The sequence below is a fragment of the Stegastes partitus genome, unplaced genomic scaffold, assembly GCF_000690725.1.
Source record: "Stegastes partitus isolate 25-593 unplaced genomic scaffold, Stegastes_partitus-1.0.2 Scaffold55, whole genome shotgun sequence".
Taxonomy (NCBI): Eukaryota; Metazoa; Chordata; class Actinopteri; family Pomacentridae; genus Stegastes; species Stegastes partitus.
The window spans coordinates 382,181-408,709 of NW_007577786.1; the positions used below are offsets into that span (position 1 = coordinate 382,181).

The 26,529-nt window shown below is 41.0% G+C and overlaps 2 protein-coding genes across 2 annotated transcripts; one reads left to right on the forward strand and one right to left on the reverse strand.

Annotated features, from left to right (window-relative positions):
- Positions 1-1,737: 1,737 nt before the first annotated feature.
- Positions 1,738-15,537, forward strand: xk (X-linked Kx blood group (McLeod syndrome)). Its single transcript, XM_008275551.1, has 3 exons — positions 1,738-2,268; positions 11,734-11,996; positions 13,369-15,537. The coding sequence occupies exons 1-3, from the start codon at positions 2,024-2,026 to the stop codon at positions 14,304-14,306; spliced, it is 1,446 nt and encodes a 481-aa protein (XP_008273773.1). The 5' UTR covers positions 1,738-2,023; the 3' UTR covers positions 14,307-15,537.
- A 146-nt stretch (positions 15,538-15,683) lies between these two features.
- Positions 15,684-21,972, reverse strand: LOC103352864 (dynein light chain Tctex-type 3). Its single transcript, XM_008275552.1, has 5 exons — positions 21,832-21,972; positions 18,214-18,255; positions 18,005-18,128; positions 17,827-17,904; positions 15,684-16,734 (listed from the first exon to the last, which is right to left on the reverse strand). The coding sequence occupies exons 1-5, from the start codon at positions 21,856-21,858 to the stop codon at positions 16,658-16,660; spliced, it is 348 nt and encodes a 115-aa protein (XP_008273774.1). The 5' UTR covers positions 21,859-21,972; the 3' UTR covers positions 15,684-16,657.
- Between the last annotated feature and the right edge of the window lie 4,557 nt (positions 21,973-26,529).

The window sequence follows — 26,529 nt, forward strand, 5'->3', positions numbered from 1 at the left end:
TTTTATTGATCACATTTAAAGTCCATTAAGGTCTACCTGCGAGCTACATTAAGACAAATTTGTATAGGGGCATAATAATAATAATAAATATGATAAATATGATTAACAATAATGGAGGGCCTTTGTCTCACTAATCATGTTTCTCTTTAGAGTGGACATGTATGAGGCAATACGCTTGTCAAACATCATGCAAGAGTCTCACTGTCTGTGGAGATGGCAGCAGGATTCCCCAAACTCTCCACCAACTCCTGTCTACACTTCAAGTGCCACTGTTTGAATGAACTTGCCAGAATTTGTCATTTGCAAGAGTAATGCTGACTGTGCGGCACCTTGCAAATGCTGCATGCAAAGGCTGCTTTGCATGTCTCTCTGTGGATGTCATGGCTCATGTTCCCACAGTGGTGCAGACATCTAAATCGAAAATCATCTTCGTGATGTGTTTACATTAAATTATCAGTCTTCATCACCAGAAAATTGTAGGTATGGCATTGCCTACTTCTAAACTGTGAACACAGTTATGAACTTGTTGTCTCACTACTCAATTTCTCTGCATCCATAATACACACACTGAACACTTTGAGTTGTTATTTATTAAATGATTGTTGAGTTGTGAATGGACTGTGTTTTTGGCATGTGGTTTGTTTGGTTTTTTATAATGAACTGCATATTTTACCTTCAACTGTCCTGGTAAGGAGAATATTATTGTTTTTTTTTTTAAGTCTTGGAACCTATTTTATTGGATTCCTTGATCCCAAAAATGTACACTTTGACACCAAGTTTGTCAGTATAGCAATAACAGGAGCAAAGATATGGGCCTGTCAAGCATGCCAAAATGTCATCTCACTTGTGTCTTGGGATAAATTTATTACTATGGCCTTAACGTACTTCCATGCCAAAGATGAGCTATGCATCAAGACTTGAAGTCAAAAGTCACTTAACCTTCCTACTAAGATGGGAATTCTGAGTTTTGTATCTTCAATGTATTTCTCCAATTTTTTTTGCTTCTTTTTATCTCCCCTGTACGGCCTGACTGGCTTTTTTTTTGTGATATTGTCTCCCCAAGTGTCCTTTTCATTTTATTTTTCTGTTTGGTGTGTCTGTCTAAGCACTTTGTCAACTCTATTTTTAAAAGGTCCTCCATAAATAAAGTTCTTATTTTTATCATTACTATTATGAGGACCAGCCCAAAGCTGTCCTTTCGGTTCACTGTTGCTTCATGGTCGCAACCAAATGTATATTCAAAAAAGGGGGGTCGGTGTCTTATTTCAGCTTTACTTCACAAAAACAAACACATTGAAAATGAATAGAAAATAACCACAGACATATCCACCGAGAGGGTTCATAAAAGGAGACATATTTAACATACTTTCCAGTGAATACTGCGGGGGATAGAGTGGTGTTTACTCAGCAGTGTGGGGGACACGACCTCCCCAAACAGTGCGTGGTTACGCCCAAGTCGTGGCCACTTTGGGAATCTGCTCTTTAAACTTTAGTGCTGCAGATGACTTGTTTGTCTCATGGGTCGTTTGCAGCTTGTTTTGTTGTGTTTCATTTTATATTTGCAGCCTTTGAATCTTCAGCTTACATGTTTGATTGGATCAAGACTTTTTTCTCTTTTTTTTCCTTCAAAATGACATTTACACTGCATGGTAATTCATAGTGTCTTGGTGTCATCTGCAGTTTCCTCCAGGCTGCTGCCGTCCTCTCATCATCAGAATGACAGCTTGTGTGCAGGGCGTTATCTTCCCACCAGCAGACACTTCAGTGCGCACCGGAGAGCGCAGCGCCTCTTGCGCCCCCAGCAGTCTCTCCTCGGGACGACACTCTTCTGAGAAACCGTCCTGCCTCCCTCTCAAATCGAATGAGCTGCTGCTGCGGCGGCGTGCCTCCGACTGAACGCCGTCCCGTCCAGCTCGGCTCGGCTCGGCTCGGCCGCCTCAGCGACTGATCCGCGTAATGGACGTGCGCACCCCGAGCGAAGCAGCAGCGCGCCGCGTCCCTCAGATGGCGGAGTGAAGTGAGGATGCGACTCCCCAGTTCCATCTTTGTGTCGGTGTCTCTGTTCACGGCCGAGACCACGGCAGCGCTGTACCTCAGCTCCACGTACCGCTCCGCAGGAGACCAGATCTGGCAGGGACTCACGCTCCTCTTCACGCTCGTACCGTCCGTGCTGGTGCAGCTCACCCTCACCTTCATCCACCGGGACCTGAGCAGAGACAGACCGCTCATCCTGCTGCTGCACATCCTGCAGCTCGGTCCCATCGTCAGGTCAGTGTTTATCTCTCCCGCATGCCTTCGTATCTCCAGTGTGTCCACAGAGCACCCACAGGTGTGGCGATGATGGGGTGTCGCTAAAATCAAAAACATGTTTGGTCTGCCTGCACATAAGCTGCTTAAGGCTGATTTTTGGTGAAGGCATTGCGCACATGCTGTTGTTTTCATGTTTTTCTGGCCTTTTGTCTCTGGTTGGCTATACATGGTGGAGCAGCAGCCATATATGTTGGTGTGGTTTAGTTGGGAAGTGCAGGGCTGATCGATACAACCGCTGATCATCGATATGTTCCATATAGCTGCCCAAACAGCTGCCAGTCAGACAGACAAAAAGAAAAAAAGAAAAGAAAAAGTCCCATCTTCTCCCAGTGTGATCACCTCCACAGGCCAAGCTGTGTCTGATTTATTCATGCATTGAAAGGACATTAAACACCATGAAGCCCAGCTGGAGCTCACCAAGAAGCTCATGGCTGCTCACTGAGGAACCTTTAACCCCAGCAGGCCTGGTCTTCCCTCTCTGTAAGCCCTGGTCTGGCTGGACCATCTGCCTCAGCTGTAGCAATCTGAGCCTAATCCTGCATCTAGAGAGCCTCCCTGCTGTACACACAGACATGGCACTGTCATCAAATACACACACAGTGGGAGGTGGGACTCTGGAAAACCCATTAAAACCCACTCATCCCCTAAAATATGGGCTGCAGCTGATGCAGATGGTTGATTAATCGATTTGTAGATGGACAGAAAGGCAATCTGCAGCTGTTGTGATGATCCGTGAATCATTTTGCTCTTTAGAAGTGAGAATTTGCTGCTTTTGACTTGTTTTACACAATAGTAAATTCAATCTATTTGAATGTTGGTTATAGTTTGACCAAAAAGAAGCAATTAAACTGCTTGGTATGTTTCAAGACTTCTTATGTTTGATAAACCAAAGGATTAATAGAGAAAATAGTAGAATAGTAGATTTTAAAAAGTAATTCTATCACCTTGTTGAAGCACAAAAGCTCTAATTGACTGATTTAAATAAACTTTATAAGTCACAAACATTATTTTAAAGGGCTGTTTTGACATAACAATGTTGGTAATTGCATCAATTTAATATTGTGGGTAATTAAAATTCAAATTTATGCTTTTGTTGCTTTAAAAATAATTAATGTAACTTAATGAAATTGGCATGATAAGGAAACTTTTCTTCATTTTGAGGTCATAATTTCAAGTCCTCATCTTGACCTATTGCAGCAACTTGATTTTATTTTAATTTATAAGCTCAAAAACTTGTGTCTGCTAATATGGTAATTAAATATGTAAAAATTCCTTTTGAATATTGTGTAAAAAATAGTTGGAGCAACTTTAATTTTTATGAGTAATCAGCTTAAACACTTGTGTTGACGTACCAAATATTCAGTAAATGAAAAGTCCCAAACTCAGTGTAATTTGTGAGTTGAACATAATTTTATTAGAAGTTGTTGTAATTCAAAAAGATTGATGCACACTGTCGCATTATATTATTTGTTTTGTTTGTTTGTTTGTTTGTTTGTTTGTTTGTTTATGAATGAGCCAAAACAATATTTTTTCAAGTGCAGCAGATACAAGAACAGCTCCAGGACAAAACCATACCTATAGTCTCCTCTGTGTCGCTGGTAGAAACTGTCTGAAGTCAGACAGATGATGAATGTCCAAATATATCTCAGCTTCTGCAGTTTTTAAAAGAAAAAATCCTTTTTGATCCATGAAGTTTCCAAGCTTTATACAAATACCACTGTGCTGCTTTAATCTACTGACAAACACTCATGAAGTGCTAATTTTAATAATTCTTTCACTGGATGTTTAGTATTTCAATGATGTTTTATTTTTGTTATGATGTTGTCTGTTATGTCTGTTATAAGCTATTTTTCCGACTGTTCTCTGCCCTTTCATAGTACAGCACAATACTACATTATTCAGTGGAATAGCAGACAAATCTAATAAGTGTTTTATGTCATCTTGAATTAAACATCTTTATGGTTTAAACTGTTGGTTTGACAAAAGCAGAATTTTTAAGATTCCATTTTGGGTTTTTTTTTCACAGTTTTCTCACTTTAACAGACCAAATAATTACCGATAAATAAATAAAAAGGCATCTTGGAGAACTCCTTAAAGAGAAAAACAACTGTTATTTACGGCCACACATGCAGTAATTATGACTTTTTTATGATTCAGCTTGCGAACAAAGTCTCAGCGAGCTAATCCTTTGACACAGACAGTTTTATTTACGACTCAGTGACGTCCACACTTTTGTTTTTCTCTCCCAGCAGTGTCCTCTGTAACTCTGACCTGCTCGGCCTGCTTCCCCTCCAGTGTGCATTCGAATGATTACTGTTCAGACTTGTACATGTCTCTTTAGAAGGGAGCAAATCTAAGAATAGCACATGTCGCTGCCGGCTCCTTATCTCTGACAACACAAGCTGAGGGGGGGAGAAAGTCTGTCAGTGTTTCAGGCAGCGCAGCAGCACTTCCTCTTCACGTTGCCCAAAACACTTTATCACTTTGTGTCACAGCAACAATGACACAGCAAGCTGTTGCAGTGAGAGCGCTCATCTACTTCTTTATTTTTGTTGTTTTGTTTTGATTCGTTCTTGCGCAATTAGCGGCTCCACTGTAGTTCCTCATGAGTCTGCGGTGATCGTTTCTTCTTTCGCTCATCTAAACAGACTCAGGATTTGTTCGGCAGGATGCAGTTTGATAGTTTGACGTCCACTTCCAGCATTTTCCCTGAAACTTTAAAATGTTTAAAGTCACCTTGGCTCTTCTGCAGGCCAGTGGTTCTCTGTAATACAGCTTAGACAAGTGTGATGTGGAAGTTTAAATGCTTTAAACGTTGCATAATTGTGATTTGCGATACAAGGAATAAAATTGTAAAATATATGCACAAAATATATTTTGAAATGCATTTAAACCTGCAGTAATAGATCATTTTTAACACTTATAACTCAGGATATTAGTTCATATTTAAATGCAGCTGATGGTGAATATTAGCATTTAAAACACTCGTGTCAGATACCAAAACAATGAGCTGAAAGATGCTAAAAAACGGTAATCTGAGTGGTGATTCTCTATGGGGCTGCAAGGTGGATCAGTGGTTAGCATTGTTGCCTCACAGCAAGAAGGTCGCTGGTTCGCATCCCGGTTAGGACACCCGGGAGCTTTTTTTTTTTTAGATTATTTTTCTGGCATTTTTGCTGTTATTAGATAGGAAAGTGTGAGACAGGAAAGGGGGAGAGAAGAAGGGGGAGGACCTGCAGCAAACTGTCGTTAGTGAAACTCACGACCACTGCGTCGGGGAACTACAGCCCCTGCTCATGGGTCACCCGCTCAACCAGGTGAGCTATAGGGGCGCCCACCCGGGATCTTTCTGCGTGGAGTTTGCATGTTCTCCCCGTGCAGCGTGGGTTCTCTCCAGGTTCTGCAGCTTCCTCCCACACAGTCCAAAAACATGTTGAGGTTAATTGGTGATTCTAAATTGTCCGTAGGTGTGAATGTGAGTGTGCTTGGTTGTCTGTCTCTAAGTGTAGCCCTGTGATAGACTGGTGACCTGTCCAGGGTGTCCCCTGCCTTCACCCTGAGTCAGCTGGCTGGACTCCAGCACCCCCGCGACCCTAGTGAGGATTAAGCAGTGTATAGATAATGGATGGATGGATGGATGGATGATTCTCTGTAGATTGATCAGAAGAAGCACCTTCACATGCAGCTATTAAATGCGATCTATTGCTAATATTAAAAAAAAGCCCGATTACAGCAGCTTTAAATCAATGCTTATTGCTATCACAGTGACAATGACAATGTCAAAGGCGTCGCTCACGGCAACAAAAGTGAGGATAATGATCACCTGCAGCGCCTTGACTTTACAGAACTTTACAGCAGGTTTCAACTCATCCTTCATGATTTCCGACCTGCAGTTTCACCATGTTGTCGGTTTACGTTCATCTCTCACTTGCAGTGTCACTTTTGGCTGCTCACATTTTTCCCACGGTTGTTTGAGACCAAACATGGGGCTTCCGAAGAGTAAATATTGGACTCAAACACAGCAGTTGGCCAGAAATTTGACTCTGGATGAATATAATTTTAGCAGCAAAAGTGTTGTATAAACTGAAAAGGTGAGGATGTGGCTAAAATGATCAGTTACTGCAGGTTTGAGTTAAGTCTGTGAACCCCACTTACTCCTTCGGTACGAGCATTTAATGAGAAACACCAGGCTAATGCTGGGTGGAGCTTCTCTTTGCTGTAAAAACAGCCTCAGTCCATTGTGTCACGGAATCCGCAAGATGTTGCAAACGTCGCGTTTGAGATTCTGCTCCATGTTGACGTGGTTGCATCATTTACATACACTCGCCAGCTCTCAGGGGCTCTGCTGGATTCAGATGTGGCGGCTGGGGAGCAATCCTGCTTTGGGACGGCGCATCATGCTGCTGGAAGTAACTGTTAGAAGATGGCAAACTGTGGCTGTGGTATTTAAACGATGCTTGAGGAGTTTTAACCCTCTGAGCAATTGCTGGGTGTCTTTTTCTCTTTGCACAATTTCACTGACACTGTGGGCTCTTTTCACTGCAGTATAAAGTCCTGCAAATCTATAGAAACAGCACGACAATAACTAGAAGTGTTATCATGGAAACAATCATTTAAAAAACCTACAACAGCAAAAAATAAACACAATCATCATGTGCGGCATTTTTCCAGGTGCCCACAGGTGTTACCAATACTGTAAAAAAAATGTGGATCTACATTATATTATAGATATTTTATTAATTGTTAATTGACTTTGTTTCCATACTTGTCTCAGCTCTGTGTCATTACAGCCTGGACTTCAGCTGAAAAAGTCCCTGAATTTTTGTCAAGTAACTGCTGGTTGCAGCTGAGTCAATGTAGGCTATACGGTTACACTGAGGACTGCAAAATTGTTGTTGTTTACAGAATGTGGCTCAAGAGTTTATTTTGTGCACTTTTTTTAAATGAGACATGTAGAATAAAGGGGTTTTGTAAATGAGGGGTGGGCGATATGGCAAAAATATATCACGATTTTTTTATTAGAAAATCACGATTTTGATTTTTATCACGGCCTTACATGTATTTTTGACATCTTTCCACCGCTTGCTTGTCTTCTCATACGGAGTGCCTTTATTAAATGCCTGTGTTAACGTTGTCTTTGTGGGTCCAGCTGTTGCCTCTGGCTGTGGTGTTGCCGGCGGTCCCCTCGCTGTTCGGCTCTCAGCGTACTGTTCAGGGTGCTTTCTCTTCAAGTCATTGAACAAGTTTGTCGTGTTGCCATCCGACGTGCGAACCGTCTCTGTGCAAACTTTGCAAATTAGCTTTGTTTGCGCTTTGTCATCTGGGGGAAAGCCAAAACAATTCCATATAATGGAAGTGGAGTTTTTTTTAGTGACCAACTCCTCCGTTTGGCTTTCAGCCATGGCTTTCCATGCGGCTACTGCTGCACACACAAACAAGGAGGCAGGTAAGAAATTGCATCACTGCCTGTAACTCGCTATGATTGGTCGGTCAGGTTGACGACATAGTACGTCTGGTGCATCGGTGCATCAGTATAGAACTGCAATTTATAGAATGTGACCTCAACAATCCATATGATCGCCTCAGTTTAGCAGATCATCTACACGTTCTAATCCTTCACGATGTAATATCATCATATCGCGCATCCCGGGTTTAGGGTCAGCTCTAAAAATAACTTCATCCTGAAAAAACTGAAAAGCCATTGGAACAGTGAAAGTCTGACTCTTTCTTGTGGTGAAAAATGGTGTAATTTTGCGATTCAGAAACACAACAGCATGCATTTCAAACCTGTCCATGCCAATACTGGAAAACTAAAAGATTCTCCATGCTATAGATGTTTTAGTTCTTATCTATTTAATTTGTTTCCATACTTGTCTCCTATCTGCTCTGTGTAACAGCTCTCAGTTCAGCCAAAAGTCCCAAAGTTTTTGCCTCATGAGTTTTGGTTTCAGAAAGAGAAGGTTTATTTTTACAGAGCTTGGTTAGACTATATGGTTTATCTTTTAGATATGATACATGAATAAAGTGGTCATGATGAAATATTAGGATTTTAAGCTCAGATTTGGTTCATTTTCCTGATGGAGCCACACATGGCTAGTTCATGGGCTGTAAGGTGAAAATCTGCTGATTCTCTGTTTTTTTTTTTTGTTTTTTTTTTCTGGCTCTAATTTTGTTCATTTTTGTAAAAAGTTTTAAACCTACCAGAGAAGGTTTTGGTGTCTAGGGAGTGTGCCAAGAAAACAATCCCTCCATCATTACACCACAAGCATCCGCCTGGCCTGGACACGAGGCATGTTGGATCCATGAATTCATGCTGTTGATGCCACATTTTGACCTTTTCGTCTGCAGCATCAGCAGAAATCAATCAGTCCATCAAACTGAGCGACAATTTTTCCATCTTCAGCTGTCCAGTTTTTGGCTGATGTGCATTTTTTGGGCTGTTTGTATCTCATCCACCATCCATTGTTCAGTGTGACATGCATTTCTGCTCAGTACACTTGTAAAGAGGGCTGCAAATAACGATTATTCTTGGTGCTGAATAATGGATTAGTCGTTTGAAAAAGGTTGACCAGTGCTCCCAGAAACCCAAGATCACATCCTCAGATGTCTGTCCACAACCCAAAGATATTCAGTTTACTGTTATATAGGAGCAAAAAATGCACACAATTGTCTTAAAAACTTAGTCAAATTTAATAATTGATTATCAAAATCGTTGGTCATTCATTTAATAGTTGACAACGATTTAAATAAGTGTTGCAGGTGTAGTTGTAAAGGCTGCTTATTTGTGTTACTGTAGCTGTTCTCCAACCAGTCTGCTGCTCACTGCATGTTTTTTGTTTTTCACACCAGAGTTTTCTGAATAATACTCTAGAGACTGTTGGTTTGCAAATTCAGGAACTCAGCAGTTTCAGAAATACTCCCAAGCAGCCCATCTGCCTGCAATAATCAGGTCACGCTCAGAGTCACTCAGTTCACATTTCTCCCTCGTTCTGAACTCTGGTGTTTGATGTGAACCTGAAGCTGCTATCCAGATGATGATTGTCTGACTAGATGACTGCATGGATGTGGTCGGCTGTTCGTATTAAACTGTGTATTAACTCACATATTGAGCTCTGCAGACGGATCTTTATCACTCCCCCCGTGAATGACATTTTGGGTATTGCTTAATTATTTATTTCTGGTTTAAGTCTGTGATGCATTCGCTGTTCGTGTCACTGCGTCGTATTTCACGCTGATGAACCGTCGGCCCCTCAGCACCCGTGTGGCTTAAATCCCGCTGCCTTGCTGTTTTATTGGCTGCGCCTCGGCACTGCCTCGACCTCTGGCCCTTTGCCCGAGCGCTGCACTTCAGACTCTTTAACGTCGTGCTGACAAATAACCGACAGCGACTCCGTCAGAACCGAATGCTGGCTTTCATCTACAAATAGATGCTGATGCTGTTGGTGAAATTATCAGCAGCTTGTTGAGTTTGTTCTCAGACAGTTCATTTATGATTACTATCGTCACATGAAGTTTTATTGAAGCTTTGCTATTGTTCGGAGCTTTAGGACTAATTGTATTTAGAGTAGTAATATTTTAAAGTCTCAAACTAATAAATTACTGAGGCAGGGCTTATAAACGGCTTTACAGAGATTAAAAACAAAGTAGAAGAAAAATAATTAGATTTTGGTCATCAGTTACTCGGTTTAATCATTTATCAAGCAAATGCATTTTTCTTCTTGTAACCTTAACATCTTTTGGATTTAGACAAAAAACATAACATTTTTTAACATTTCTCATAAACTAAGCCACTAATTGATCAATTAAAAAGATAATCAACAATGGAAGTATTCAGTTTCAGCTTTAAATAGCTACACTTTGTAGCATAATAGCACGAGAGGAAGCACAACTTAGCAAAGTCCCAAGACGATGCAAATTATGTAGTTAAGTCGATCGATAAAAAGCTTTTAAATAGAATATAAAAGCACATCTCTGCTCTTAAAACCGCCTCCCTAAAGGGCCGTCTGAGCAAATAACAAGGAGCCACATGTTCATAAAGTTCTTTTAAACTGAAGGTGTTATGTTTCTAATGTGCCAAAAATGATCAGCATCGGTTCTGCTGTTGACCAACTCAGAAAAAAAAATTAAGCAGCGCATCAAGAGAAGAGCATCATCAGTAAAATTAATTATTAGTAAAAATCTAGAGGAGTTTGCTGAAAAATATTTTGGGATCAGCATAGCCCAGAAATCAGATTTTCATTCACAGAATTTTGCTATTGTCAAGATAAATATGAGAGCTACAGTGTGTGGGCTGCTTAAAATAATCAGTCTGAAACCTTCAGACAAAACCAGAGAACTGGCGATGAAGCAGTCTGATGCTGGATTATCTGTTGCCAATTCTTTGCTCAGTTTTGAAAAATGATCAACTCTGCTCTCGTAAATTCTGCTTCCACTGTGTGACGAGGGCTTCTTTTAAACCGTGGCAAATTGTGTGTCTTATTTATCTCTCTGACGCTGTTCCTCGCCTCCCCAGTAGCTCATCTGGTGTCTCATCTGACTGTCAGTCCTCTTAACAAACCAACACTTCCATTTTTTGATGTGATGATATGATCATAGAGGCTATTAGTCAATTATTTGAACACATCAACCAATATATGTCATGTTATATTATTGCTTGGGGCTTTATTACATGACAGGAGTGAAAGATGAATTGACTCTGTGCTGTTGTTTTTTTACATAAAAGTTTGTTTTTTTCCATCCAGAGTTATTCATTAAACAGTCGCTCAGGCTTCATGACACCAATAAGTGAATCAGTCAGATATCAAGCAGGACTTAACAATGTATAACTAACTGAACTGTTTCAACACTTATTAAAGGGATTGACCGCGAACTTTGTTGCACAGTCACGATCCCCAGAGGGTGAATCCTTCTAACTTTAGTGGCTGTTTTTCTTTCACCACCACCTGTTGATATTTTTGGCCCTTTAGCGAGAAATATTTCATCAACTTTTGGAAAAGGTCACAATGAAATCAGGATCTCTTCATCTCATCATTATCATTAAGGTCAAGAAGTTTATTTGTTCAGCCTCGGCTACATTTACTGCTGACACATTAAAGATAAGATAAACTTTATTGATCTCTCACTAGTGGAATTCACGTTACAGCAGCTTGATACAGAAACAAGATGAGCCATGTTGAACAATAAGGATGAAACTAAAGATATTAACCTTTCATGGATGGATAGACACACACACCTGCAGAACATGAGCGTGTTTCTGTGCCGTGTTTGTGTGTTTTTGTGGCCTCTCGGGTGAATAAACTAGCAAATTAGCTAATTCCAATCAATTAAATGAAACTGGAAGGAATGATTAAGCAGTAATGAAAAGCTATCTGCCTCTGAACGACACCACGGGGTGCAGCTCCTCATGCTCTCCTGCCGTTTCAGGTGTCTGGAGGCGTTCTGCATCTATGGCAGCGTGGGCCGCGTGGAGGAGCCTTATGTCAGCATCACCAGGAAGAAGCAGATGCCCCGCGGGGGTCAGTCCGAGGAGGTGGAGCGGCAGGTGGGGCAGGCGGAGGGCAAACTGTTTACACACCGAGCAGCCTTCGCCCGCACCTCTGTCATTCAGGCCTTCCTGGGCTCGGCCCCCCAGCTCACCCTGCAGCTCTACATCTGCGTCCTGCAGCAGGGGGTGTCCATCGGGAGAGGTGAGAGCCGAGCGGGACGAGCTGTTTGATTTTTTTGTCTTTTATGGTCAATCCATCCGAGTCTGTCACCAGCGCTCCACAGTGTGGGCTGATCAGCTAAGTGCCATATTGGAAATAAGAGGATGGTGTTTTCATGAGTCAAAGTGGTGTTATGTAAGCGCCTCTCTGATACCGAGGATGGAAAGTGGTGATTCTCGCTGCCAATTGGTGCAGATCTGGGCTCAGGCTGTAACTCTGTGTGTGTGTGTGTGTGTTGGTGTGTGTGGGGGAGTTAGTGTGTCTATTCCTCAGAGAGATTTAGTAAAAAGGTTCACACAGAGTCAAACTGGGACATCTGCTCTTCAAATTAGGACAAAACAAAAGATGTTATAAATGTATTATTTCCACGGCTGCTGTTAGTCTGACGCATGAGCTTCGTGGTTTTAAATGAAACTTCAGAATCCGTCAGGTGTCCATAAATACATTAAAACATCATGTCTCCTGTTCATGTTGGCTATTTAAAGATCCCATCATTCAGTACCGCCAGTGGACAGAATCCAAAGTCCTACTTCTGTGCAAAAAATAAGCCCAAAGTTAATCAAATCAACCGGTTATGATCTAGATTCCCCGTTTGCGTGACTGTTGAATCCTCATATTAACTTCAGATAATCTTTTTTTTGCACACAACTCTGGATGTTTGCCCCCCATCACCTACATAGAATAAACAGGAAGGCTGATTATAGTTTTAAAAAAAATTAAACAAACTGCGTCAGAGTGCAGATGAGGATTTTTATTTTAAGCCTCCGGAGTCTGATTATTCATCTGTGAACACACTAGATGTGCTTTATTTATAGAAACTGTATTTAAATGTTGTGTAGAGATGAACTGAGAAATTCAAATGACTGTGGTTCTGTGGCACATCAACGTTGTGAATGTTCACGTTTTGGCAAGAAAACTTCAAAGCTTGATTATTAATATTTTAGTCAATTTACAGACATACATAAATTGTAAAAAAAAAAAAAAAAAAAAAAAAAGAATGACTTTAAGTGTAAATAAACATTATTTCTAAGTACACAGAGAAACTGGATTATTTTTGTTAAACCTAAAATTGTTTTATATTAACATTTTGAGTTGTAGTGAATAAAATGTATATAATTTTGTTCGGCAGCTTTTTAACTTTTGGGGGGTTCCTGGCAGCTCCATGCTGTAGCAAAATTAAAAGCCAGTAGGATAAATAAGGACCGTATGCACGTGGGAGAGACCAGTTAAAAGGATAAAGACAAAAATGAAAGCTTAGAAATGAGCCAAAATCCAGCTGGACTCCAGAGAATAGATTAGAAAAGATATAAATCTGCTCTCTAACAGTTTTTTCTGTGTCTGTTTTTCCCTTCAGGCACTCTGATGGTGATCTCCCTCCTGTCCATCGTGTACGGAGCTCTGCGCTGCAACATCTTGGCCATTAAGATCAAATACGACGACTACGAGGTGGACGTCCGGCCCATGGCTTATCTGTGCATTTTCCTGTGGAGGAGCTTTGAGATCGCCACCCGCGTGGTGGTTCTGGTTCTGTTCAGCTCTGTGCTGCAGCTCTGGATCCTGCCCGTGGTTCTGCTGAACTTCCTGGTGTTCTTCCTCTACCCCTGGATCTTGTTCTGGCAGAGCCACTCGCCATTCCCCGAGAACATAGAAAAAACCCTGACCAGGGTGGGAACCACCATCGTGCTTTGCCTGCTCACCTTCCTGTACGCGGGCATCAACATGTTCTGCTGGTCGGCCGTGCAGGTGAAGCTCAATGACCCAGACCTCATCAATAAGTCCCAGAACTGGTACCGCATGGCCGTGTACTACATGCTGCGTTTTGTGGAGAACGCCTCGCTGCTCCTTCTGTGGTACATCTACAAAACGGACTTCTACAACTTCATCTGCGCCCCGCTGCTGGTGCTGCAGCTGCTGGTCGCCTATGCCATCGCCATCTTCTTCATGCTGGTGTTCTACCAGTTCTGCCATCCGTGTCGGAGGCTCTTCTCCTCCAGCATGACCCAGGGCCTTTGGGACTGCTCCTCCCTGCTCTGCCTGATGTGCAGCTCCACTTCGCCACAAAACAGGCCGATGGGAAAGGCCGTCCTGGAGCCTCCGAGCCCGTCCACGCACAAAGAGCCTCCCGGCGACCGAGCCCACGACACGGCCAGCGACACCACGGACGACATGCCCAACGACACAACGTACGACATGCTCAATGACACGGTGTACGACATTCCTACTGAGACGGAGGACAATATAGCAGGTGGAATCAATGGGGACATCGGCCACAACGTATCCTGCAACGCTTAAAGCACGACAGTGGATTGTGACGTGCCATTCAGAGACAGTTATCATAACCTTTTAAGTGCCACATGGATCCCTCTGTGAGTTGAGTTTACGCTCCTTTTTTGGTCTCATACGTCCATCTCAGCTCCGACATGAAGCAAAAATGTGTCCTTAACTCGAGACTTTTCCTGGTTGCAGACATGATTCACGTGCAGAGGTGGTGCTTGTCTGTCTTATCAGCTAACATACTAACCTTTCATTCAGCAGCCTTTAATACAAATAAGAACCCCCCCCACATGGACGCCACCATTACGTCTTTATTTCTGGAGACTGTGTCCACTTATATGCTGCATTACTGATCACAAGGAGCCATGCATTTTCAAGTGATTGTATTTAGCATCTCTCTTTGGCATGGAGGTGTGCATGTATGGAGGCGTAACTATCCCACTGCGGGGTGGTAGGGGCGGGGTTTGGTACATTGATTTACTTCTTCTTCTCTCAACCCTCTCGCTAGTTTTATGGCTGCAAGCAATCAGCTTTTTTTACTCCTCGATAAGAGCTTTATGAATAACACGCGCTGCTTCTGTGATGTGCTTGTGCTTGATGAAGAGACGTTAATCTCCACATGTTTTTGATCACCAAACGCGTTACTGTAAAGCACGGACATTCCCAAGTATGTTGTGTGTTTTTATGCACGTTTACAAAAAAAAAAAAAGGATTTAAGTGGCTTCGGTCGAACACCGTCGATCAGCAGCTGAAGTGATGTGAAATGCTTTGTGTGTACGTATATTTGCGTTTTTCTGATTCACGCCCGTCCGTCAGCTCTGTGTCCGTACGTCTCATTAGTTAGAATATTTACACTGACTGCACACAATAATTGATTATATCCAACTGAAAAAGCATCAATGTTTGGAATTGTAACAAGTATTTCTGCTTATTTTTAACCTTTAACATAGAAGTTGCCCGTGTGTGAGTGTGTGTGAGTGTGTGTGAGAGAGAAAATGAGTGTGGTTGTTTTTGCACTAACTCCTTTTTGCAATGTAATCTGCAGAGGGACGATGACCTCGGGAATCACATGAATGCTCCGAATATTTGTACAAATAAGACAGGCATCTCTGAAGTAAAAAAAACAAAACAAAAAAAGAATATGAAGATCTATTACACACATCAGACATGCTCATAGACAAGATAAGAAGCATTTAAAAGATGAAATCCTACTTAAAAATCCAAATAAATTTATATTTCTATGTGACAACTCTCTGGTCTGTCTTGTTTCATCCAACTGTGTTATCCTCTGCTGACCTCTAGTGGACGATGGGATAAACTACAAATTAATAAGAATATTCTCATTGGTGCTCACATGAAGTGGAGATGATGGGATTTATTCAGTGACTGCATTGGAAAGGTTTTAACAAATTAATTTATTGAACAGCTATAAACAGTTTAACAAATTCAAGGATTTTTTACAGATGAAGAAATAAACGGACATTTCTCCACAGACAAATAAATTAATAACAGATCAACACAGACTGGCAGAAACACTTTAGACGAGTAGACATGTGACTGTGTCAACTTAAATAAACGACACAACAAAAAGACGTTTCTTAAATACGACACTTCTCACTACAGCAACAGTTCAGTCTGTTTAGTTTGGGAATGTCCTGAAGGAGGCAAAGCTGCAGCGAGGCTAGCGGCACTGAGAGACTTGAGATAAATGCTAAGATTATTGTGCTAACATGCTGATATTTTTCACGCCAAGTACCGCAGACGCTGATGGGAAGGTCATTAGTTTTGCAGGTATTTGGTCATCAATCACAATATTAGACGAGTTACAATTTCGACCTGATGATGGCACGACCTGAGAGGTTATAAACTCAGTTACAACTGTGTACAATTAGGGATGAGGAATACATTTTAGATACTTCACTCAAAATGACAGATACGAACATCCCGGCGGACCAACCAACTGATACTACCATCACAGCTAATATGGCTCAAACTGAGTCTGTTTGTCCATATTGGAAACTTTACAGTCATTTAGGAAGATTTATAAATATTCAGTGTTCACTTTCCAACATCTGGAACTTCTGGAACAAACAACATGTTGAAAAGTCCTTCAGGTTTCCTCTCCATGACCAAGACTTTGGTCCATACAAAGCAACATTTTGTCAGTCACACCGACACATTCGCTGTCGACTCACAAACCACAACTGTTCTTTCAGCCTGCGGGGAGAAATGGGATACTTGTACATCAGCTTCTACCAGAGGGTCACATCAGAGGCTCTTCATGGCTTCTTGGTCAGGGTGTCGTTTCAAGCACGGCTTCAGACGTGACGGCGTTTGGAGGCGGAGCTGTGTGCAGCTCTGTGCTGCCGTCACAGTGCCACGGCCACAGCAAACACACTGACCACACAGTACATGGTGCGATTCTCCCACCTGACGGTGCAGCTTCCTGAAACACAAACACACAGCAACAATCACATCAGACTTTATGAAATGTGTGGTGATAAGTTGCTGTGATTTCATTTATAAAGCATGTGTGTAGGCAAGAAACTCAATGATACAACAAATACAAGAGTAATAAATTGAGTAGTTGAGCAGCAGTACATTAATAACAGCCGCTGTACTTTAATATTCAGTCACAGTTTCTGGGCATTTTTTCTCCTGTCACATTTTTACTCACTAGGTTTGTTTTACACTGGAATATAAAATCCTGCACCTCTATAGAAAAACCACAGCCATGGCTAGAAGTAGAGAAAATTCAAAAATCTATTCCTTGCAATATATCAAAGTTTTGGTGCCATGGATAATAAAAAAAAAAAGGGGGGGGGGAAACGTAACATGCTGACCAAAAAAAAAAACCCCTGGAATTTACAGTGTAAAACATTTGTATTCTGTGTTGATAACACTGGGAAAGTATGGTGGCTCTACAAACTTCTGATATTTTACGACTAACATTTTAATTTGTTTCCACACTTCTATCTGCTCTGAGTAAACACAGCCTGCAGTTCAGTTGAAAACTCCTCGAATTTTTGTCACTTAACGGTGGATCGCAGTTGTGTCATTACTGGCATCTCATACATACCAAAAAGTCTAGATTTTTTTGTTTTTTACATATTCTGGTTACAATAAATGGTTTATTTTGTGCACATTTGTAAATGAGGCATGGAGAATGAAGAGACTGATGAAATATATTGATTTTTAGTTCAGATTTTATAGTTTTTTTTTTTTCGCAACAAAACTGAAATTACACATGAGTACTTTGAGGACTGTGAACAAAGAAAATTTAATTCTTTCTGGTTTTGCAGTTTCTTGCTATGACAAATGGTGTAGTTTTGGCAATTAAAAACAAAAAAATAGCATGCCTGTCAAACCTATTGGAGGGGTTTGGGGTTCAGAAAATGAAAAAAATTATCTGCTTTGTGTAATTTTAATCTGCTTGGATCAAAACTACTTTTGAAGACATCATTTTAAAACAGAGTGATAAGCACCTTAATTCTACTGGTAGCGGTCCTCATAATAAATGTAATAAACTGTCCCTCACCGTCAGTGGCAGTGTCCCAGTAGCAGGAGTTGGCTGTGTGCAGTCCAGCGCCGCTCTTCTGCATGATCGCACAGTTCACTGAAACACATCAGAGCCTTGTGTAAGACACGTTTGCTTTAACATACAAGCACCACACGTGAACATGATGTCCTGTGAGTTCATACATGGTGTGGCTCACCGATGTATTTGAACGGCCGTCCTTGTTTCACCAGGTGGGTCAGTGAATGCTCCACTATGCTGGCTGTCCACTGGTTCACTTTACTCTGGTTATAGTCTGTTCCACCGATCACACCTTCGATACACTGACACAAACAGACAAAGAGGAAGTCACGTACACTGACTACATGAAAATGTAGTTTATTAACTTCTCCAGGGATTTAAACGTACCTCTTTAACTGAGATACTGGCCTCATCTGCGTTAAAGGCGACCTGGAGGATTATTTTAAAAAGGAAAACATGAAGGGTTAGCAGTGAAAAAGTGATTTATTCTACATGGCAGTCAAATTCAACATGAAAAATGAATTTTAATGGGGCAAAGTTTAATGATATATATTATTGTTTAATTAAAAAAAACAAAAAAAACAAGATATTATCAAAGTCAATACTTTTCTTCGAAAGAAAGCAACATAAAATAATATATATTTTTTAAAGTAAATCTAAACGAGTGACTATAATTACTGCAAATGAAAGCTAATATTACTAACACTTAAATTGTTGCTTGAAACTTTTAATTAAGGTGATAAGATGTCATGGCTGCAAGTCTGCCAGCTTATTTTGGAGATCTGTTACCATTTGGTGGCCGCTAAACTGATGGGTACATTTATTTTTGTTTTAATGTGAGTGGGCAGCTTGTGTTCTACGGTAATTTTAGCTTCTAGTTGCCTGAAACCGAGCATTTAATGTCCTATTGACTTTGTACAAAAAGCTATTGAGCATTTACACCCGAATTTGATCACAAATTTCAGCAAAATTGAACTATACAAAAGTGTAAATGTCTAAATCGTGTTTGTTTTGAAATATATAAATTGTTAGTCAGGCAGCTTCGCTCCAGACAACAAAGTGGACAAAGTCCAAGTGATGATGTTGCGCGATTGACTTTTGTGCAGGTGTTGTGGAGTTTGAGTACAGTTATTGTGAGTCACTTTGGACAACGCAGGAGCTAAATGAATGCAGTGTGATGTGTGCCAACATAACCAACTGTGGACGGAAAATCAAATAATAAAACACAGAAGGATAATCAATGCCAAAAAAAATAATAAAAAAGCTCTTACTTTGTGAGTAACACTTATTCTTGTTGCAGTGCTAGAAATAAACTTTGTACATTCATCCTTGGTAGTTATGTAACATTTTCATATAGATGTGAATCAATAATCATCTTCACCACATTTCAGAAGGAAGTAGGGATGAAAAATTAATCGATTTCAAAATGAAATCACAACCTTAAGCATTAAAATTGGGAAATCGCACAGGCTGCAACTTAGGATATACATTATGCAGAGCGTCTGACTCAGGACCTATTTTTTTATTACTGTTGTCTGCAGAATGTACAGTACTTAGTGCTGTTCCTGGGCTCCTGTTTCAAGGTCAGATATTGAAACAGCCTAATATTTTCTAATTAATATCACTTCATTATTGTGGTAATTGTTCTATCTCCTCTGCCTTTACAGAAAGGCAATAAATACATGTTTGAAGCAATTCATTTCGTCAAATTCTGTTTTGAATTACAACATTATAATAATAATATTCTGATGGTGCCTCATGTGGTTATGATCTTTCACATGTTCTAACATTATCACACAAAACATACTGAAATGTAGCAATAAACACACTGCTCAGAAAAATAAAGGGAACACTTAAATAACACATCCCAGATCTCAATGAATGAAATATTCCAGTGTATTCATTCATAGCGGAATGTGTTGAGAACAAAATCACATAAAAGTGATCAACGTAAATCAAAATTGTTATCCCATGAAGGTCTGGATTTGGAAACAAACTCAAAATAAAAGTGGAAAATCACATCACAGGCTGATCCGACTTCAGTGGAAATTCCTCAAGACAAGTCTAAATGAGGCTCAGTAGTGTGTGTGGCCTCCACGTGCCTGTATGACCTCCCTACAGCGCCTGGGCATGCTCCTGATGAGGCAGGATGTTCTCCTGAGGGATCTCCTCCCAGACCTGGATTAAAGCATCAGTCAACTCCTGGACAGTCCGTGGTGCAACGTGGCGTTGGTGGATGGAACAAGACACGATGTCCCAGATGTGCTCAGTTGGATTCAGGTCTGGGGAACGGGCAGGTCAGTCCATAGCATCAATGCCTTCATCATGCAGGAACTGCTGACACATCACTTCAGCCACATGAGGCCGAGCATTGTCATGCATCAGAAGGAACCCAGGGCCCACTGCACCAGCATTTGAGCTCACAATGGGTCTGAGGATCTCATCCTAATGGCAGTCAGGGTACCTCTGGCTCTCCCATGGAGGGCTGTGCAGCCCTCCAAAGAAATGCCTCCCCACACCATTACTGACCCACCACCATGCTGGTCATGATGGAGGATGCTGCAGGCAGCAGAACGTTCTCCACAATGTCTACAGACTCTGTCACGTCTGTCACATGTGCTCAGTGTGAACCTGCTATCATCCAAGAAGAGCACAGGGCGCCAGTGGCCAATCTGCCAATCTTGGTGTTCTCTGATGCCAATCATCCTGCACAGTGTTGGGCTGTAAGCACAAGCCCCACTGGTGGACGTGGGGCCCTCATACCACCCTCATGGAGTCTGTTTCTGAGCAGGAACATGCGTATTGGTGACCTGCTGGAGGTCATTCTGCAGGACTCTGGCAGAGCTCCTCCCGGTCCTCCTGCACAAAGGAGGAGGTTGCGGTCCTGCTGCTGGGTTGTTGCCCTCCTACAGCCCCCTCCATGTCTCCTGGTGTACTGGCCTGTCTCCTGGTATCTCCTCCAGGCTCTGGACACTGTGCTGACAGACTCAGCAAACTTTCTTGCCACAGCTCACATTGATGTGCCATCATGGATAAGCTGCACTACCTGAGCAGCTTGTGTGGGTTGTAGACACCACCTCATGCTACCTCTAGGGCTGAGAGCACTGACAAAATGCAAAAGTGACCAAAACATCAGCCAGAAAGGACGACAACAGAGACATGGTCTGTGGTCACCACCTGCAGAACCACTCCTTTATAGGGGCTGACAGGTTGATTTCACAGAAGTGTGACTGACTTGGAGTTACGTTGTGTTGTTTAGGTGTTCCTTTACTTTTCTGAGCAGTGTCATTACATCACAAATCAAAATATCTGTTAGAAAAACTGCAGTTATATATATTATATAATATTCAGTTCAGCCCCAGAGCAACAAGTTACTTTGCAGATTAAGATTTCAAAGTATAAAAACATTGTAGTGTTATACGGTTCACACAGTATAAATGATCCCAACCTGAAACAGCAGCAACAGTAATTGTTGATTATATATTTTAGCATGAATCCATTATTAAATATATAACATACCACTGTGGGGTCATTCACTACATGCACAAGCACATTTCTATTGAATTTCTAGTTTCTGAATGCAGTATTTGCCTGTTAATACCAACAGTTAATTCATTATCTGTCAAACCATGTTAAATATTTTTAAAAGAACTGTACAGCTGCTGCAGTTTGCTAAAACGCACCATCAGTAAGGGATTTGTCAATTCATTCTTTAGCCCATTTTATCAATCGAGGAGACCCAAACATGACCCCACAATTTATGAAACGGCCACAGTGAGTGACAGTGGCTGGTTTTGATGTCCAACCTAATAAAATAGTGTAACAGCATTAAAAACACGGTTAAATCTGATGAACTGGACCACACCCTGATGGAGATGCTCGGCTAACAGGTTAAGCTAACGGTCAGCTAACCGGCTAAGCTAACGGCTAGCCAATTCAGCTAACTGAACAACTTTAAAGTGTTGACGGTGAACATTTCAATAAATGTAGTTAAATTAAATTCACCTCGTCTCCAGAGTTGTACTCCTCCATCGTTACTGTCACAGAAAAACCCAGTCAGAGCTCTTTGTGTTGGCCGGTGTCTGCTGCTGCTGTTATTGTTCCTGTTCAGCTTCTCCACAGACAACGAGCTCAGAAAAGACGTTTCTACACGCTGACGGGTTCTCAGAGGGGCGCCTCCCTGTGGTGGAACTCAGGTACTACAGGGACAATAAATCTGAAATAAAAACTTCTCTTCATTTTCTTTTCTTTTTTAATTTTACACAATGTCTTTCTCATTTCCACTGAATATACTAAACCAACAGAATCAGCATTTTCAGTATGACTGAAGCTTGTTTCAAACATGTTGCTGTCAGTGATTCGTCCCTACAGGGGTCAAACCAGGGCATGTAAGGAGGGAGAGCATCCTGTCCACTGACGCTGAGGCTCAAAGTTAAATGCTCCAGACAGCAGAAAGACTGACCATTCCTTCAGGGGAAATTAGAGTTAAATCTGCAGACACTTTGCTCTGTTTACATGGCTTGTCCACATTAATAAAGACGTGTTGCAGCAGAATTTCTTGAATAGAGTGCTGCCCGTTTGTTATCATACCTTCAGTCCAGGATGGAATTATGACTATATCCAGGATATTACAATAAGCGGGCTTCAAGATTAACTTATCGAAGTGTCCGCAACAATAGAGCACTGAGAAAATTGTGTCTGTGTGACGAAAAAGCCAAAATGGGAATGATTTCACAGTTTCTTTGAAGATCAGAAAATGTTTATTTAAATGGAACTTTATGGTTTTGCTTCAGTGAAATTTCACCTTTGTCAGTATGAAAAGCCACCTCATCAATAAAAGTTATTTCCTCTAATCAGAGGGTAAACAGAGGATCAATTTATCATGATTAGCTAGCTGAGCAGTTCAGTTGTAAGTGATGACATGCTCTGCGACAATGTGATTCTCTTTGATGTGCCCTTATTAATGTCAGACAGTGTGTGAATAACTCAGTGAAGCAGATCTCAGGTGAGCAGGTAACTGACAAACAAACAAACACATTGCCTTCCATGGATGACCAGGGTGTGATAGTCTGCCACGCATGACCGACACCTGGCCCGTGAGCCGTAACGATCAGCCGACCAGACTTTAAACGGGCAAAAGCTATTCCTGGAATCAATTATGGGGAATTTCATTATGACAAAAACCATGATTGTGACATTATTCCATGGGCTTTTTCACTATAGGTTATATAGGAAATGATTCGGGACTTTGATATTTTCTGAGAATAAATGGGATATTCTACAAAGCAGTATGACATTAAGTGTGCAGCACTGTTGAATGTTGCAGCACAAACTCAAATTAATTCACCTGCTGGTGGCATTTCAGACTTAGATCTCCAAATCAAATCTATCCAAGTAGCCAGACTTCACTAGGAAGACGCCAGAACATTTTTTGATTAGATTTTTTTACATTTTAACTTTTGGTAAATTGGTTGAAACAAGATGCTAAATGAATTCAACGAATAAAAAAACTCTCCTGAAGGCCTCCATGAAAGATATGTACCTATGTATGTCATACTAATGTTTGGTGACTTCCCTGCATATAAGTTTCATCATATTTTACATGAGAATCACATGCTGTTCTACCTCCTGTGATCCTCATGCAGCTGTAAATCCAACCTATTAGGATAATGTGAATTCATTACACGAGGGAAAACCACAAAGTGATATCATAAATCACTCTCACTAAAATGTGACATATTTACACATGATAAACAGCTGAAACACGCTCAGCCATAAATCATATGAGTGTCTATGAATTATTCATGTGTGATGTTCCACCTGTGACAAAGTACTAGTGCTGTGAACTCAACATCATTTGTTCATGGGAGGTTTAACACTGAAACTGGTCTTACTGCCTCACTGAGACTGAGACTCACTCACTTTTTTTTTTTTTTTTTTAACTTTTCTTCCTTCTTCTCTTATGGGAAAATATCTGAAACACATTTCACACATTATTATAAATGAAACTGTTTTATGAGCAGGGTCGAACTCATTGAAATGCCATAGATTTTTTAAATTAGTCCTCAGAAATATTTTTGAATAATTGAACGGAAATTTTCATCACATTAATTTTTTTAAAGTGGTGTGGAAGCAATAGCGGTGTGTATTAGTTTTCTTTGTTTTTATCTTTCTTTTTTCTTTCATTCTTTCCTTTTTTTTTTTTTTTTTTACAGTGTAGGTTATGTACACTGTAAAAAAGACTAGAAAAACAGTAAATAATCTGGTAGCAATGCTGCCAGAAAAAAATACATCAAAAAATGTTGAATGGCATTTTTAGCTCTGGTAAATATTATAAAACCATCAAATTTTATAGATAAACACCATAAAAGAAGAAATTATTTTTTTTCTTTTATTGTTTTTAAAATATAGATATTTTTTAATGTGGATGTCATTTACAGTTTTGGGCCGTTCTTTGAGAGGTAACATGAAAATGTATACTTTTTTCTGTAACTTTACTTGTTATTAGCAATCTTAAATTTAGCAAAACAGGGAAAATCTGTTGTTCTTGTTGTTGTTGTTTTCCATTTCTTAATAGACTTTTTTTTTTTTAATTTAGAATATTGGCAAAATCTGTAAAATACTTTTTTATTTAATTTAATTTATTATATATATATTTTTTAGGTAATTTACATACAGTAAAATTGTACTTAATGGTATGGTTGAAAACTATAGTATTTTTTTTTTCATATAAACTTTTCATCTGATCATTGTTGACAGTTTTGACCAGTTTTTATTTTGTTTTTTGTTTGTTTGTTTGTTTTTGAGAGTTAATGTGATTTTTTAAAAATTTTTATTTATTTATTTATTTTTATCCGTGATATTACTACTGATCTTTTATTTAGCAAACCAGGAAAAATCTGTAGAAAAACAGTTGAAAAACATTTACCATATTTCATTAACATAAAAAACATACAGATTTTACATAAACTATATATTTCTTTTACAGTGTAGGGAGAAAACAGCACAGGAAAATGAATAATTTCCAGGATGTTGTTGATCTTGTTAATATTATTATACATCTCCTGTGTCAGAGTTCTATTTTTTTTTTTTATCTTTCACATCATTAAATAGTCTCTCTGCAGTGGAGCTGGCAGCTCCTCCAGGTCATTACCACAGAAATACAGACTCCCAGAGGAAGTGAGCAGGGAAATCCATAATACATAATGCACTAGCAGCGACAACAGGGAGTTTCCTGAACCTGTGTGGAGCTGAACGCTGCAGTCAGAGCTGCAGCTTTGGACGGAATCCTCCTTTAATTGGACCAGTAAGCTGCTTTTTACGCAAAAAAAAAAACAACAACAATAAGAACAAGAACAAGTGTCGCATTGTCAGAAACAAACCTATTTTGTGAGGAGGGTTGTGCTGCACGCACACACACACACACACACACACACACACACCACGCCCCCTCCTGTCGGGAACACCCTGCTGGCTGTGTGGATGATTTCTGCCTTCAGACGGTGCTGAGACGCGCCGACACGCCGGAACGCGGTGCCTGATCCCCGGACTGTGACTCCGCCGCCTGCCCCGCTCCATCCATCCCTCCCTCTCTCTCCCCCTCTGGCCGGTCTCTCTCACCGCTTCCCGCCGCCACCAGGTAAGACACCAACCGCTGAGCAGGTTGATCCGGCACCGGGACACCGCGCAAACACCGCCGCGTTTCCCCCTCTGGCATATGGCACATACGGTCCAGCCGCCGGTGCTTGTTTGCTGATGTTTATTTATTATTATTATTTGCTTGTTTATTTGTGGGGAGGAGGAGGAGTGAGGAGGTGGGTAGGGGGGAGGAGAGCTGTCCGTCCACACCATCACGACCCTCGCAGGACCGATCGCACCCCGGTGGGACCAGACAGCCAACACTTCCTACCCAAAGTTCGGCGCGTTTTTCTCACAGGTGCAATGCAGCAAACAGCTCCTTTTACTCGACGCTCCATTCACCTGCGTGTTGATTTGAGTAGTCTGCCGAGGATGTGTTGCACCCTTTAACTTGTTCCAGTCCACCACTGAGGGGCACGAAGCCTGACATGTGCTGCTTAGATCAGCTGATCAGCAGGGTTTGAATGTTTAAAGACAAGAAGTGGCCCCTGTGATGTTTCTATCACACTCTTTCTAATGAGTGGTGACCTTGTCTGTGTGGAGTCACCAGGATATCCCACCCAGAGCTCTTCAGGGGATCACTGGTGCTGCTGAGAAAAAAAAGAGGTGACAGACGCACAGCAACAGTCTTGGGATGCTGCTGGATGTCTGCAGGGTTGGCTGCTTTTCTGGCACAGTGTACTCTGGATGCACTGCTGAAGAAACAGGCTGACCTCATTCCTGTTCAGAGGAGGGTTTTTTTATTTTTTTAGTTTTCAGATTGTGAGATTAAGATATGAGGAAGCTGCTTTTGGATGGTGGTGAAAATGCTGTCAGCAGGAGGATGTGAAGCCTCCAGTCAGGAACCAGAATACATGAAGCCTGCAGGGTTTTAGGGGTTGTGTGGCTGGTTGGGTTTTTATTTCATCAGTTCAGGGCTTCAGCTGAGGAACACAGCTCTGTAGGGATGAGGTTCATCTGGTTGACGAAATGTTAGAAAAACAGCAAAGATATTGACAGTTTTGTCAGAGCAACACTTCAGTTTTCAGTTTGCTATTACATAAGATTATTAACTCATTTGTAGAT

Coding starts and splice junctions, on each gene's coding strand:
- LOC103352864 (XM_008275552.1), bottom strand. CDS start 21,858: ATGGAGGAGTACAACTCTGGAGACGAG. Junction 18,256..21,831: donor AGTACAACTCTGGAGACGAG/GTGAATTTAATT, acceptor ATAATCCTCCAG/GTCGCCTTTAACGCAGATGA. Junction 17,905..18,004: donor ACGGCCGTTCAAATACATCG/GTGAGCCACACC, acceptor GATGTGTTTCAG/TGAACTGTGCGATCATGCAG.
- xk (XM_008275551.1), top strand. CDS start 2,024: ATGCGACTCCCCAGTTCCATCTTTGTGTCGGTGTCTCTGTTCACGGCC. Junction 2,269..11,733: donor CAGCTCGGTCCCATCGTCAG/GTCAGTGTTTAT, acceptor CTGCCGTTTCAG/GTGTCTGGAGGCGTTCTGCA. Junction 11,997..13,368: donor GGGGGTGTCCATCGGGAGAG/GTGAGAGCCGAG, acceptor TTTTCCCTTCAG/GCACTCTGATGGTGATCTCC.